At 35.2% G+C, this 15,812-nt stretch overlaps 1 protein-coding gene across 2 annotated transcripts in view; it reads right to left on the reverse strand.

Annotated features, from left to right (window-relative positions):
* Positions 1–15,812, reverse strand: part of MED23 (mediator complex subunit 23) — a 38,770-nt gene that overhangs the window by 22,113 nt on the left and 845 nt on the right. Inside the window, exons 3-11 of one of the 2 annotated variants that reach the window (XM_071589933.1) lie at positions 15,241–15,373; positions 14,978–15,160; positions 14,403–14,690; positions 12,080–12,283; positions 11,820–11,906; positions 11,217–11,419; positions 7,330–7,904; positions 1,961–2,135; positions 664–833 (exon numbers count right to left, since the gene is read on the reverse strand). In XM_071589933.1, coding sequence (XP_071446034.1) covers positions 664–833; positions 1,961–2,135; positions 7,330–7,904; positions 11,217–11,419; positions 11,820–11,906; positions 12,080–12,283; positions 14,403–14,690; positions 14,978–15,160; positions 15,241–15,373 — 2,018 coding nt within the window. The remainder of the gene's footprint in view (positions 1–663; positions 834–1,960; positions 2,136–7,329; positions 7,905–11,216; positions 11,420–11,819; positions 11,907–12,079; positions 12,284–14,402; positions 14,691–14,977; positions 15,161–15,240; positions 15,374–15,812) is intronic. The other variant, XM_071589934.1, reaches the window with a different exon arrangement.

Genomic DNA, 15,812 nt, shown 5'->3' on the forward strand with positions numbered 1-15,812 from the left:
GGGATGCAAAAGGGATTTTGTCGATAGAGTATCTTCCCACTGATCAAAAAATTGCTGGACGATACTACGCTAACCTCCTGGAACAACTACAAAAGATACATGAAAAAAGGTCAGGTTTGGCAAGGAATAAAGTCATCTTTCATCAAGACAATGCATGCCCACACACAAGTGTCATCGCCATGGGAAAAATGCGTGAACTATGATACGGATTGCTACCACACCTGCCTCCTTAATTGGCTCCATCAGATTTATATCTCTCCCCATAGTTCAAAATTTTCCTTGGTGAATGGAGATTCTCTTCAAACTAAGAGCCAACAGCCAAAGTAGATGAGTCTTTTCCAGGACTGAAGGAATCTAATTTTCGAGAGGGGTTCAATATATTGGAACATTGCTGGACCAAGTGCATTAGTGTACAGGAAGAGTACATTGAAAATAAAAGTTTCACTGAGGTAAGTTGTTTATTTCTATTCCATTCTGATTACTTTTCAAATTAACGTCATATACTGATGATTTTGATAACTGAAAATAGAACATAAGTTTATTGAATGATAGTCATAAATGTTCACAGAGGAGAAATTTCTTCCTGCCCTAAAGACTTGAAGCAAGATACTTTTTTCCAGGTGGGTATATTGAATAAATTATAAGTGAAGAAAAAATGATTACCTGTTCCAGTAACATGCATGGATCGAGCAAGGGTAAGCACAAGTGCTCGATTTAATTCTTCAGACTCTGCTGAAACAAGGGTTTTTGGTTCACTAAGAAACCTTGAGAGTTGGGGTTGTACCTCAGCACTTCCAAGTCCAGTGATGAGCCGAAGAGCAGTACTTTCAACACTGAGAATGACAATTATTTACAAACACATCATTAGACCCTCATACAACTTTGTTCTAATTAAATATCTATTTTCTGATGATATCTCTTGAAGCATTCACAACATGCTATACAGAATTAACATTCAAATACAGAACTAATTTTAAGGGAAAATTTAAAAAAATTAATGTATTTTTTCCTCTAATTTTAAAATATCGTCAACAGACCAGTATGAATAGGTGCTAAATCATTTCAGTATTCTTGTTATTGAATTACAGTAAATTGAGCCATAAGACTTAAATTCAGATTTACAAATTTTATGCAGCTATTGATTAACCTGAAGAGCTTCATATGTACAACAGACAGCCCAAAAGACGATTACAGATGTGTTAAGTTACAAGTACAATGTTTTACAAAGCAACATCAGTTGAAGTACACTCTTTATAGTGGCTTGTTAGGTCAAGTATCTTTAAACTTGGGTCTATTTCCCTGGGATGAATAGCATCCTGTAATACCCACTGACTGTACATACATTGTAACTGAACACATCTGTAGGTTTTTTCCATGATGTTAAAATGTAGATGTCTATCGATTTTATTTACTTGGTTTAGAAATTTTTACAAATTCCACACATAACTTAAGATGCCATTATTACCCTTCAGTGACACTAAACATGGATTGCCTGTTTCATAATACCCAACATTAGATCTTGCTATTAATTAAAATAAGTTGTGACGATCATACACATATCTTTTTGACAATATCTCTATTCATTTTCAAGATACTTCTACGATCAATAAATTTATTATTACAGCTTACAACATTGATCATATTCCATACTACCATTATTTATTTGTACATACATGCGGAGAAGTGAATGGTTTGGAATTAAACTCATCAAAAATTTTCTTTTTCAATTTCATTGAACTCCTTGGAATTTTTTTTCAAGCTTTCCTAGGTGCATTATTTCACTAAACTAACAAAAAATGCTCTTTAAAGCTAATTTAAAAGGGTTTCTGCACATTACCAAAGACAATGACAGCACCTATCCCAAAAATATATACTCACATGCAGTCAAAATTTAACACCAGAATATAATCAGAACATGCTTAGATCAACGATTATGAACAGCATAATAAAATTAATTTACCACAGGTGTAGTTGAGTTTGATTTGTCTGAGGAACAGCAGCCAAGCTATGTAGGTGCGACAATAGCTGAACTCGATAATGTGGCTGAATATGATGCATTCGGTAACTGAACATTTCAAGTAATGTATACAGTATTCCCCATGCATGTGATTTGAATACAGTTGGCAGCAATTGACCTGGGTAAGAACAAAAATTGGAAAGATTAATAGTTTATTTTAAATATGAATGAATTTATTTTAAATATAATGAAATACAAAACTTATCTGGATACTAAAAACTATGTTTTTGCAAATTCAGGCATCAAATGATATGGGGTTGCGATTGCAGTATTCTCACCTTAAGAAAGAATATAAGATATTAATTAAGAAAACAAAAAGGGAGTGTAATGACCAAAGGTTTAGGAATGCCTCTAACTATTCTAAAGTAGCTTGGGATATTATAAAAAATAACACCAATATCAACCCCACAGTACTGCCAGATCAAGTTGCTGATGATCATGGGAAAACTATAACAAACCCAATTGAGCTATCTAATGCATTTAACCACACATTCTTGCACCTTCCCAAGGCAGTCAATCCCACCCAAAGAGAAGTTCCTCAAATAAACTATAAGACATGTAGCTCAATGTACCTTACACCCTGCTCTGAGAGTGAGCTGTGCTCTTATCTTACCAGGATAGGAAAGAAAAAGTCTGCTGACATAGAGGGAATAACAGGAAAAGTAATTAAAGACTGTGGGTGTTTCATACTAAGACCTTTACTCTCATTAGTAAACCAGTCCCTGGTAGAAGGTGTATATCCTGACTCCTTGAAGATATCCAAGGTGGTCCCAGTATTTAAGAAAAAAGGTGACAGAAATAATCTACAAAACTACAGGCCAGTATCTATAGTATCACAATTTGGCAAATTATTTGAGTATGTGTTCTGTAAAAGGATCATTGACTATCTTGATAGTCAAAACATAATATCACTCGATCAATATGGCTTTCAGCATGGAAAATCAACAGAACTGGCTCTATTTAATGCAATTGACAATGTTGTACAGGAAATAAACAACAAAAATAGGGTAATGGGAATATTTTTTGACATGAGCAGAGCCTTTGATACTGTGGATCATATCATGTTACTCAAAAAATGTGAATCAATAGGCATTAGGGGAATTCCACTAAATTGCCAGAGACTGCATCATACAAAAAAACTGTACACATAGTATAGGACACGTCAATACATACAATAATACACAATGTAATACATATACCTATTCTAAGTTTCATGTTCCATGAAATTCCTAATAGAATAGAACAAATTCCTTTGAAGAAAAGCTCTCTATTTAAAAGGAAATTGTGAGCTTTTCTTCAAAGGAATTTGTTCTATTCTATTAGGAATTTCATGGAACATGAAACTTAGAATAGGTATATGTATTACATTGTGTATTATTGTATGTATTGACGTGTCCTATACTATGTGTACAGTTTTTTTGTATGATGCAGTCTCTGGACAAATAAAAATTATTATTATTGGCTCAAGACATATCTTCATGGAAGAAAACAGAGAGTAGCCTTCCGGAAAGATGGGACTATCCATTTCTCCTCTATGTTAGATGTTAAAAAGGGTGTACCACAGGGGTCAGTGTTGGGTCCTTTGCTCTTTCTGATATTCATAAATGATTTACCCAAGACAATTGTAACTCCTAATAATAAGTGCGTAATGTATGCAGATGATGTAACCATTTTATCAAAAAGTGAAAATGTGAGTGCATTAATTGATACCAGTCAATATGTGATGAAATGTATGCAAAAGTGGTGTGTTGACAATGATCTAATTCTAAATGAGGAAAAAACCCAAATGATACTGTTTTCTGTTAGGCACAGCCTCAAGGACAATGATCTATTGCAGACCATAAATAATGATGTTAATATTGTGGAGTGTACAAAATTCCTTGGAATATATGTAGATAGTAATTTGAAGTGGGATACACATATAGAACAACTATGTAAAAAACTGAATAGAGTATTCTATGTAATATCTGTATTAAAGCATAGTATAAGCCAATATGTTTTGAAAACATTGTACGATGGTTTATTCTACTCAAGTATGTCATATTGTATTGTAATATGGGGGTCTTCCTCCCTTCTTAATAAAGTGTTCGTCATCCAAAAGAAGATAGTGAGAAGCATGTGCAAATTAAAGTATCGTGCTCATTGTCACCCTTATTTCAAATCACTTGAACTGCTCACTGTACCTTGTGTATATATATATCTGAGTTTTATATATGTAAAAAAAGAATACGGCAAATTTTATTAGGAACAATAGCTTTCATACACATGAAACCAGGAGATGTTAGGACATTCATGTCAAAATAACAAACCTCTCACTGGCATCCAGAGGGCCTGAGGTCATGTGTTCAAAATTGTACAATAACTTACCCGCAGATATTAAAAATATAGAAAATTTATACCTTTTTAAAAAACCGTATTAGCATACTTAATAGAGAAGTGTTTTTACAGTGTAAATGAGTATCTGAGCTGTGGGTTATAGCATTTATTTTGTGATATTGTCATCTCTTTTTTTTTGTGAAATTGTTTTCTTTTCTATGACGTGCTCTATATACATGTATAATGATTGTATCATGATATATTGTGTCCTCTGGGCAAATAAATAATAATAATAATATGAAGAACCAGTTGATTGTACAGTAATTTAAATTTCTTGAGAGATAAGCTGGATCTTATCAAACTATGCAAAGCACATCATATTTAATGATTATTCATAACCTTGACCAGGTGGCAATTAAATGATTTTAATTGATGCCAATTATTCAAAAGAGTGAATGAGATACCATAGAGTTTGTTGGTGACAGCAATGATCTTACAATACAATACACTAAACCATTTTGGTCTGTTGATAAAACTTCATCATTTCCTAAACTGTGCTGGCCAAGTAAGATGGCAACATTAAGAGAGAGACATCTTGGGCATAGCTTGAGATATTTGAATATGGCAATTCTTGCAATCTTTAAGGAGGTAGAGCTCTCAGCTGACTTGTAGACATTATTCAAGCCAGGCAGAAAATTGACATCAAAAGAAAGGTATAATGATGTTGAATAGTGGGAGAATCAGTGAGGGCTCTTGTTTAAGTGACCAATTGACATAAGATCTTCCTGAAATTGAAGTCTTTACATTCTACTTAAAAATAGCTCTTGTATTTGAAAATACCAAATCATTTTATCTAAATACTGCACTATGTATGAGGGCGATTCGAAAAGTAACATCTCCTATTTTTTTTCATGAAACATCAAATTTATTCTCAACTTTGTGTACATAATCGCCTTGACGATCAATCACTTTTTGTATCCTTCTAAGCAGCTTTTTAATACTGGTGTCGCACCTTTCTTCCGCTGGGTCGCGAAGCCAAATGATGACTACTTCTCTGATATAAATTTATCGCCATTTAATGGAAGTGTACAGTGAGGAGTGTATGGACATCAAAAACTTGCGGAAATGGTGCAGGAAATTTTTTGATGGCCGGGAAAACGTCCAAGATGAGCAGCGGTCGGGACGGCTGAGTTTTCCCAAATCAACAGTGGCTCCAATTAACGAGATGGTGTGCAATAACCGGAGAGTTACCCGTCATGAGATAAAGGAAGGCCTTAATGAAGTGAGTGGCTACTTCTCTGTGCAGAATATTGTGTCAAAGGTCCTTGGTTACAACGTGTCTCACCAAAGGACTGTGTTTGCATCATGACAATGCATGTCCACACCAACATGCAGGTGTCACATCAAACGACCACCCTACTCAATGAATTCGACTGGGATACCATCAACCACCCTCCTTACAGCCTGGACATTGCCCCCAGCGACTACCACTTGTTTCCTGCTCTCAAAAAACATCTTGGAGGACAGAAATTCAAGTCAGACGAGGAAGTGCAAGAAGCAGTCATCAGTTGGCTAAGTGACGTGGCAGGAGAAAGGTATGACGCCGGTATTAAAAAGCTGGTTATGAGAATGCAAAAAGTGATTGATTGTCAAGGCGACTATGTAGAAAAATAGCTAAATGCTCAGCCTTTCCTACAATGTACACAAAGTTGAGAATAAATTTAATTTTTCATGAAAAAAAATAGGAGACCTTACTTTTCAATTCGCCCTCATATGTCTGAAATTATGTGTCCTCTCTAGTCTATTCATTTACAGCCACTGCTTCTATTCCTTTGTGCGATGCAAAGAGATGTATTTGATAAGGTTTTTGGGAATTACAGAGAAAGGTATGATCTTTATGGTTGAATTCATGCTTTCATGATTTTATATTTCCTCATTTTAAATGAAAACACCATCAATGTGCACCTTTCTGATGCCACCAATGTCTCTTAAATGATAAAATTAACCTAAGTACAATTAACCATATAAATCCTAATACCATGTAAGGCTTATTGGAAAATGTACATAACACATGAGGTCAGGTCCTTCAGTTACCACAGACTTTCTCGGAAGGCAAATAGGAATATTAATTATTCTTCTGACCTTCTCTTCTGGCTTCTGAACCTATGGCTGCAGCGACGTTTCAATAGAAATATTCACTCTAGTTGAATATAAAAAAACACTAACTTTCAATACTTCACACTCCCTTCTATGAGCAATGCATCATGTTTTACTTACATTCTCATCTCCACATTTTTCATGAGAAAATATTTTTCTCACCACTTCTAAAATGCGAGTCACCTAAGTATGAGATTTTTAGGTTTTGAAAGAATCTATTGGATGCTCCCAGAAATATAGATTTTCCCTAAAACAACCTTCTGCATAAATGCCAATTTGCTTCATTCCTTAAAATTTTATTACTTCTTCTAGCCTAGGGAGATTTCAAAACCAACAGGACTTAGACACTTTCGCTCTTCTTTTTTTAACATTTACAATAATTTCATTTTATTGGTGGTGAAACATAAGTTTCTCAAGAAATTTGATTTCAACCACCGCAAAGGTTAGCATAAGTATAATTATTTCCATAAAAATTTATTATTTTTATCTAACATTTGAGTCTTTTAGTTTTTTTATTTCTTTGAGGCCAAAAATGGGAGTGCCCATATAACATGGATAAGGATGGTACAACTCATTATATGAGGAAACTCAGCATCAATAAAAGTAAAAATTACTATTGAGATAATGCAAAAAGTTTATGAAAATTCATCTTTTTGCTCAATGTATAAAATATCACTATGCCTCCCCAACAGTGATCAACAATAAACTATCAGTGAGGTAGCAGCCAGATTGAGGTTTTTCAGCCTTAGCTCTTTACACTAAGCCAGAATCTAGAGGAGAGGTCATTATCCATTCAAACTCCACCTTCCAAGTCCAGGCAAGAAAAATTAAATACTCACTAATGAATCCTTTTATTCCAAGGGACTCAATTTCTGTGTACACCAGTAACCGGCTGTATGTCTCCACGAGTGCAGGAGCCAATGCCATGTTGGACTTGGACGAGGCCAACTTGATGACATGAGTCACAATGCTGTGTATGAGGCTCATCTTGGAATGCACGGTGAGTGAGTCAAGGATGGACATGGAGAGGGGAGTGGTCGGCCCACCAGCCATAGAAGGTGGCTGAGATGCTTGACCTGGCCCAGTTGGGACTGAACCCTGCCCAACGGACTGTTGCTGGCCAGATGCGGCCTGAGTGGCTTGCCCTGGGGCAGCCCCGGGCTGACTTTGGGCCGTTGCCTGTCCCGGGACAACAGGTACAGCTCCACCGGCTCCCGCACCCTGCTGTTGCTGTTGTGCTGCAGCAGCTGCCACGGCAGCCTTCTGTGTCCCAAGAATAGTTTCTACAAGGGCTGCCATGGGACGCGTGAAGTACTCCTGATTCGTTGAGTAGGCATTGCAAAGTAGAGCTATTCGGTAGTCCGACCCCATACAAAGGGTTGGATTGTTCGGCATGACCAGGTGCTGAAGGAACCTAGAAGTTTGTGAAAAACAATAATTTCTTTTTGGAAGCCACCTATATATAACTTAAAGAGATGCCACATATTATAAGGATACAGCCTGGAAACTAAGCTAGAGTTCTGAAGCCATGATTAATAATTAAGTTCACTTTGAGACTTGAACGTCAGCTAAGTAGGAGAATTTTCTTCACACAAACCATAAAATATTTTCCCTTCTGTGCCTAAATTGTGACCCTGAGATGGTCGGTCATTTTCTGCCTCAATTAATAGATTCACCCTCTACATCCATCCTATGAAAAAAAACCTAACAATGTGCTTTTTCATATTTTTGAAGTCGTTACCAACTGGCATTACCTAAACATCATGAAACTAAATAATAGAAATTAGAAACAGAGCCGGGAAACTTCAAATATTCTATAACTACATATGCCCCCAAATTATACATTCGCAAAGTTTCACAAGACCTAAAACCTCATGTTCTTACATGGTTATTCTACTATTAAAAGTAGGCTGAAAAGATCACTGGAGATTCATTACAAAATTTAGAAGGAATACATGCGTAACTCTGATAAATGCCAATCTATTAATATCATTTCAATCCTTTAACAGCATGCTATAGCCAGGCCAAGCTACACAGACAAAAATTATGAACTGTTAATATAATGATTACTCTTTCCATCTATTCATACATAGCGTGGTGTACATTTTAATGCAATGTAATAATGTAGCATAAGAGCCAAAATAGAAAACATCCGAGGCCAGAGTAATGTACATTTGGAGTGTTATGCTCTCCCTAAGCTTTTGGGTCTGCAGTTGAATATATATCTTTTTATAAATCTGGTCCAATAATGGAGCACCTCAACTAGTTGAAATTCACCAGCATTAGAAGCATGAGAGAATGGCCATGAATGGCTGATGACAAACACCCATCCAATCATAATCAATGGTTAGCATTTCCATCCTCAATTTTACTACAGATCTGGGTAATGTATTTTCCTGACTTTAATAATAATAATGCATTTTATTTGCCCAAAGATCATTTTACAGAAATACCCGGTGGATGTTGAATGTATATGATATAAGGCATGCTAAAAAGGAGTAAAATGCATACAGGCTCAACTGAGATACAAAATATGGTCACTTAAGTAAAAAAAAAACCAATGTATCTTTTCATTAATTTTTTATTCAGTACAACTAATTTTGATGCATTAGCGTCTACCTCAGTACCTAAATGTGTCACAACTGGTTATAACGAATAAAAAATTTAGTGGAAAGATACATTGGCTTTTTACTTCAGTGATGATTGATTTCCACTAAGTTAAGCCTGAAAAATTGAATGCAAAATATGGTACCAGCAATTACATTAAATGTTACACAAACACACACATTAAATGTAACATACATACAAATATCCATTAAAAATCATGGAACATTAATATTAACTAGACTATGAGCATTGCTATAAACTAAAAGTACGGACTCAATAATATAGTTGAGATATTTGTCAAATGAGTAGATCATGTTGCATTGTAGATAACTTTTTCATTTACGTTTGAATGCAGTATTTCCCGTAGTATGCTTAATAATTTTGGGTAATTTGTTATATAATCTGAGGCCCATTTCCTTGGGCCCTAATATTTGTGCTTTAGTTCTAATAATGCCGTAATGGATGTTGTGCCTTCCTCTGGTATATTGATGATGATAGTCAGAGAGAAGGGAATAGTTTCTGATACTGTTTTTTATATACAGATTCAAAAACATAATATAAATGTATGGGAGTGGTAGCAAATTTAATTCCAGGGAAATAGGCCTCGATGGGTTCCATTTTCCATTGGTTACAGCTCAGGTGTTCCACCACTCGAACTTGAATTTCAGTTAGGTTCACCTCAAAATTTGTTTCAACTACATATTTGGAATTGAAATTTGACACTATTATGGTGACCTGACCACAGCTGACTTCGGTATCACTAAAGTTAAGAGACACTGTTTAAGTTATGGAAGAATATATGTAATGTAAACCTATGCAAGTCTCCAAGCTGATTTACTTTCATGAAACTATTAATCAATCAACATTTCCGAATCATCACAGACACATTCCATGAAATCTAAAAGCTTAACTTAATTTTTAAGAATTTCCCAAAATTCCACTTTCTCCAGGACTAATATATAATTCCCCTTATATGACCAGGTGAATCCTCTTAAGTGTTGAGTGGAATTCTTAAATAAATAAAATTGCCCTCAGTTGCTGTACAAGGTTTAGAGTAGCATATGAAGATGGGAATATAAAGACTATTTATTCAATAGATTCATCTCTCTCTGTTTCAAATGAAAATGTACAAGGTCTGTCGGGAAAGTATCCATCCATGCAATATTTTGAGAAAAATAGCCTACCTACAGCAATGAGGCCTTAGTCCCCTTCTAAGTACTCATCTTGAGACCTCACCCACTTTTCTCAGCATCTCTACCACTTTTCAAAAAAATCAGCTAAGTCCTTTTTTGGAATCGTCATCAGCTGACCATCGCATTCTCCTTTACTCAGTCACCTGACTACTGGAAAACGTATGCTTTTGTTTCAGGGTCATAGTCGTAGACCATGAATCATTTCCATTTATGACCTTTTTTAGAAAACCTGGGTTATCGTTTGCAGCTTAGAATGAGTCCTCTGCAACTGCACCACAAAAAATTCTTGACATTGATGATATAAAAGAGAATTCCACTGTGCAGCTGATGATCATTCTGAAAAAGGATTCCACAGATTGTTTTGAGAAGTCGAAGAGATGCTGGGATAAGTGTGTGAGGTCCTAAGGGGAATATTTTGAATTGGATTAAGGCCTCAATATTCTAGATAGGCTATTTTTCTCAAAACATTATATGGCTGGATCCTTTCCGGACAGAACTCTTTTATAATGCCTCCTTCATCCAATTGCCTAATGTATAAAATTGACAATGATTTTGCCACATTTTAACTTTTTGCAAGTCTGGAAAAACATAAATAGTCGGGGATCGAGATGGTGAGGTGGCTATCGTACTGGCTTCCCACCCAGAGGGCCCGGGTTCAAATCCTGACAGTGTTGAATATTTTTCAGTGGTATCTCAATCCCTACTTGAGGTGCTTTGGGGAGAGCACTTTGAGTGCGCTGTCCGTCAGGTGGGACGTTAAGCTGCGGACTTCTAGGCACCTTTCGTAAGAGTAGGCTAATGCCGAAACCAGGTTTCTCTCCACCCTTCATCCTTTCCTGTCCATCCCTAATGGCGCAAATGACCTCAGCTGTTGGTCGCCTTCCCTCAAAACTACAACTACTACTAGATAAATAGTCAAAACTTACTCATGATGAACTTTGAGAGTATGTGGTATTGGGCGTTGGATGAGTAAATGCTCAGATTGTGCTTTCTTGAGCAGATGTATCCACACACATGTGATGGCCATCTGGTGTGTGCAGTGGGCTTTGTTGAAATCAGGTACTGGCAAAGGCTCCCTCTCAGGATAAAGTAAGTCATACAATTTCAGAACGGGAAGGAAATTGCTAAGCTGTAAGAGAAGAATGAGAAAATATTTTATTATTCACTGGAAACTACCACGCAAGCACGTACACAGAATAACAAATCAATCTAGAAGACTTGAGGTCAAATGCATGAGTCCAAATTAATCAATTAAAATCAAATATCATTGCAATCTACGAACTCATTTCAAGAGTCAGTAGCAAATATTTTTTTTACTATCAAAACTTTAATGAAAATATTTCTTTCACAATAACAGACAATATCATATGTTTACAAATATTATGCCAAGATAAATTTATAAGTTACAGATTGAGGCCTTTTTATTTTTAATGAAAAACTAACTGTGTATAAAGTCCTCTAGATTCCAACATTTTTTCATGAAACTACCAAAAAAGGCACTACACAAGATATTATTAAAAAATAAGTACCGGATTTCTTTGAATGCTTCCAGATATAAACTGCAGTAGTACCCACATCAAGTGGTCTCGCCCCTTTCGAAGATCCCGCCCTGCAAGCTAAATAAATCACTTTTTAGCATTATCTCTATTGAGTACATAAAAAGGTAGAAAGGTTCAGCAGACAAAAATGAAGTGATAACATGCAATCAAAATGTTATCGTTTTATATGTCCACCAAATAATTGTACTTAAAAAATGTGTTCCTTTCATGTAGCAAACTAGCAAAGTTACCTTATCATGGAGAGCCATGACAATATTAGGGAAACTAGCAAACTGAAAAAGAACAAAGTAAATGAGCTGGCTGGAAAGATGAAGCCAAAGCCAATGACTGTGGCTGACTTCTTCTCCTGAGTCTGGTTCTCCCTCGGATCTCTCCATGGCAACTACCACAAGTTCCACAAGCTGTTCTTCCAAAGCAATGCACCTCTGTTTATGCTAAAAACAGAAAAAAAATAGCACAGATATTGAACCAAATCTTACATTTATAATTTTAATAATAGCGGAGGGGAGAACTATCACTAGGGATGACAATAATAATAAAACCATGAAAATGCATGATTGATGGGAGATTACTGTGCAAGAACATTGAGAAAATTAGCTCACATTACAGTACTCAAATTTTACTTTAATTAAAAGTTGTCTATATATCCAGGAGGAACAAGGTAGACTCATTGGAATTAATAATACTTCTTAACTGAGGAGGATTAGTGCTGGGTTAAGGCTCGTGATATTTTTATTTTCAAGATTTATAACAACTGGCCACAACAAGTATTTGATTAATATAATACCATCAAGCTTAATTTTATAAAGATACATGATGACAAGTGACAAAACAAACTTGTGTCAAACAGTAAAAATCTTCTATACCCCTTCAAAGGACCTGAAGAGATAAACAGTTAGACAAAGCCGGTTGTTTGAATCAAAAATTGTGGAAGTTACAAAATTATGTTCTATCTCAATTCAGCCTATGCTTCTACTTTTACACCACTATTTCAGTGATTTTTCATGCCCACAATGTTTCAATTTGGTAAAATTATTTGATGTGGCCCCTCAGGCTTGACATGAATGCTAGTTTTAAAATGTGATACCTTCTATGCACAACTACGAGCTCTTATTTCATTTATGGACACAAATTCCGAGCTCTTTGTATAAGTTTGAAAGGTTTATGAAACAACCCACAACTCGGTGATTCCACTCACACTAAATGATAACCAATCAGACAGATGTCTTTTGGCAGTATTTTGTCTCATTCAAAAGTTAATACTTAAATATTTTGATAGCAATTCAACACAAACGAAATGGATATCACTGAAAAATACAGTTATTCTGGATTTTGAAATTATCTGATATCTGGAATATTAATCACCTAAATTTTACACTTTTGCACTTATTTAATGACAGGAAGAGAAACATTTCAAGTTGCTATGCCAAGAATTAAAGTCAAATTGCAAAGTTCTTGTAATTGTAATAGGGAATATGAGAAAAATATTATTTGTCATTATCAATAATTCGGTAAATGCTGGCCTAAATACCAATAGTTTGCATATTCTAAAATAAAACTACATTCCAAAATAAGCAGTTGCACTAGAGGAGATTTTCACAACAAAATGTGATGACGCATGAAAATAAAAAACTCACTTAAACATTCTGGCATATATCAGTAGGGAAATGCACTGTGAAGAAATAAGATTAGATGTGCCAAAGAAAGTGCCAAACACTAATAAAAGAGCACGATAATGAAGGATAGACTCATGTCATATAATATGTAAACAATGTAAAAACTGTGGAAAGTACTTGTGTACCTGATTACTTCGCTATTGTTCAGGGAAAAATTAACCACCATTCTAGGGAATTACATACCAACTGACAAAGTCTGTACGCATATGTATTTTAATAATTATTTGCCTTGAACCTACCATGAATCCTTCAATAACTCCAGTTGGAGTATTATAATTACAATATGTGACTTTTAGATGTTAATGGACAGTAAAACTCTCCCAATCACCATAAATGTATGTTTGGAATGTCATTTGTGAGTGCCAAAACATGAAAATGAACTACACATCTCTTTTCTTGGTTAGATTTTAGAACTTGAGCATTTTCCAAAAATTACAATTAAATTTCTTTGAATGCATGTGCATCCTTTGATCAACAGCTTCTGATAATTGATTGTAAAAATCATTCGCCTTGAATGTGAATGATTTTTATACCCTGAAATTGTTGCATTGAAATGCATATTAGCGGATGACTTTGTTAAAAGTTACTGTTGCGGCATCTCCTGCAGTTTCTTGGAATTTGTGGTGGAAAGAGGATGATTGAACTGCTGAATTGGAAAAATCGGCTTGATAGGCTCATCATGAGTCTCATCATCATATTCCACGGATAGGCAAGAGTTCTGAAGGTTTCAATACACATGCATCTGTTTTTTCTTTGAAGTGTGGCCCTCAAATGTGGAGAAATAATTTTTCAATGAAAAACTGCAATTACAAATGCACAAACCAAGAAACATTTTCCTGGAATGATCCTTCTCAAAAAATTATGGAGTGATTCTCACCTGCTTTTGCAGCCCAAGCATGGAACATACCATATCTCTTGAGTAGGGCTGCTCTAATACATATCGCAACAAACCGGTTTGGGGTTGTGTGAGCTGCTGATCATATGGCAAGTTACCCTTCAGCGAGAATTTCAGGGTGGATGGATCGAGTCTCCATGGATTTATCAGATGGTCTGCATAACCTGAATGCTCAACCACTGGCAGCATTTTTGAATGCCCAATGATGCTCACCATTTGTGCTGTGGCCCGGAAACTTTCAACAAAACTGGACAAGAGGTTGGCAAGTTTCTACAATGATGAAATATGGAAATGAATGTTTAAAAATGTACTATGTTTCTTCATTCTCATTATTAATGGAATAATAAAACAAGAATACTCTAATACAACAATGGCAATATCATATAACATAAATGACACTGGCAGCAACATATTTAACAATCATGGTCATGGTTAGGAAATATCTACAGGCAAAATAATACTGCTTTTGTTTCTTTATCAAATAGGATACAATTTAGCAATTAATGCCCGTGCCTAAAATTTTTAAAGAAGATGAAAATTAACTTGATTAGACATACCCAATGAGGCCAGTTCTTGTTATCAGGATATGCTTTCTGTATTTCATTCACGATAAAGTATCCTGGCAATAGGCAAGCATTCCTATCAAAAATAAACTCTATAACATTTCCTAATGCTTTCAACTGAGGTAAAATTGATGCATTTAATCGAGCAGGAATTCCTTGAGCTTTCTCTCGACAACCCTGGAAAAATTTAAGATTAGATTAAAAAAGAAAGCAGCAATAATGATTGAGGATAAAAATAAAAAAAGCTATATAATAACCTTCATTATGGCTCTGACCCCTTTGTAATCAACACCACCAATTATGTTTTTAATTAACTTGAAACACTCCACCCAAAAATCCTCATTCTGATACTGCATTTTTTCGCAAGCAAGGATTGATTCGCATACCATTCTGAAATAGAGGATTCAATAAATAATAGTGTACATCACCATATTTATTTTGCCGGAGATCACCATAATATCCTAACATAATAGGACAATAATGATACATCTACTGTTCCAAAAAATTGATAGAGGTTTGATATATATAGTTTAAAACAAACTGGATATCATACAGGAAATATATCACTGTACCGTCATAAAAGAGAATTACACGTATTCTACAGCTCAAAAATTAACAAATTACTCAAAAGGAAAAATTTATTTCTTTTAAAGGGGAACAAACCAGTAATGGATTTGAGGCTAAAATCTTGGAACAAAATTTGGAGTGAACTTTCATGGATCTTGAGGGTGAAAATAACAAACCATTCAGGCAAGAATTGTTATTAATAGGCGTATCCACCAAAACTAAGAGACTTTCATATTAATGACCGCATTCGACCATCAATAGG

The sequence above is a fragment of the Hetaerina americana genome, unplaced genomic scaffold (genome assembly GCF_022747635.1).
Source record: "Hetaerina americana unplaced genomic scaffold, ioHetAmer1.1.p SCAF_4, whole genome shotgun sequence".
Taxonomy (NCBI): Eukaryota; Metazoa; Arthropoda; class Insecta; order Odonata; family Calopterygidae; genus Hetaerina; species Hetaerina americana.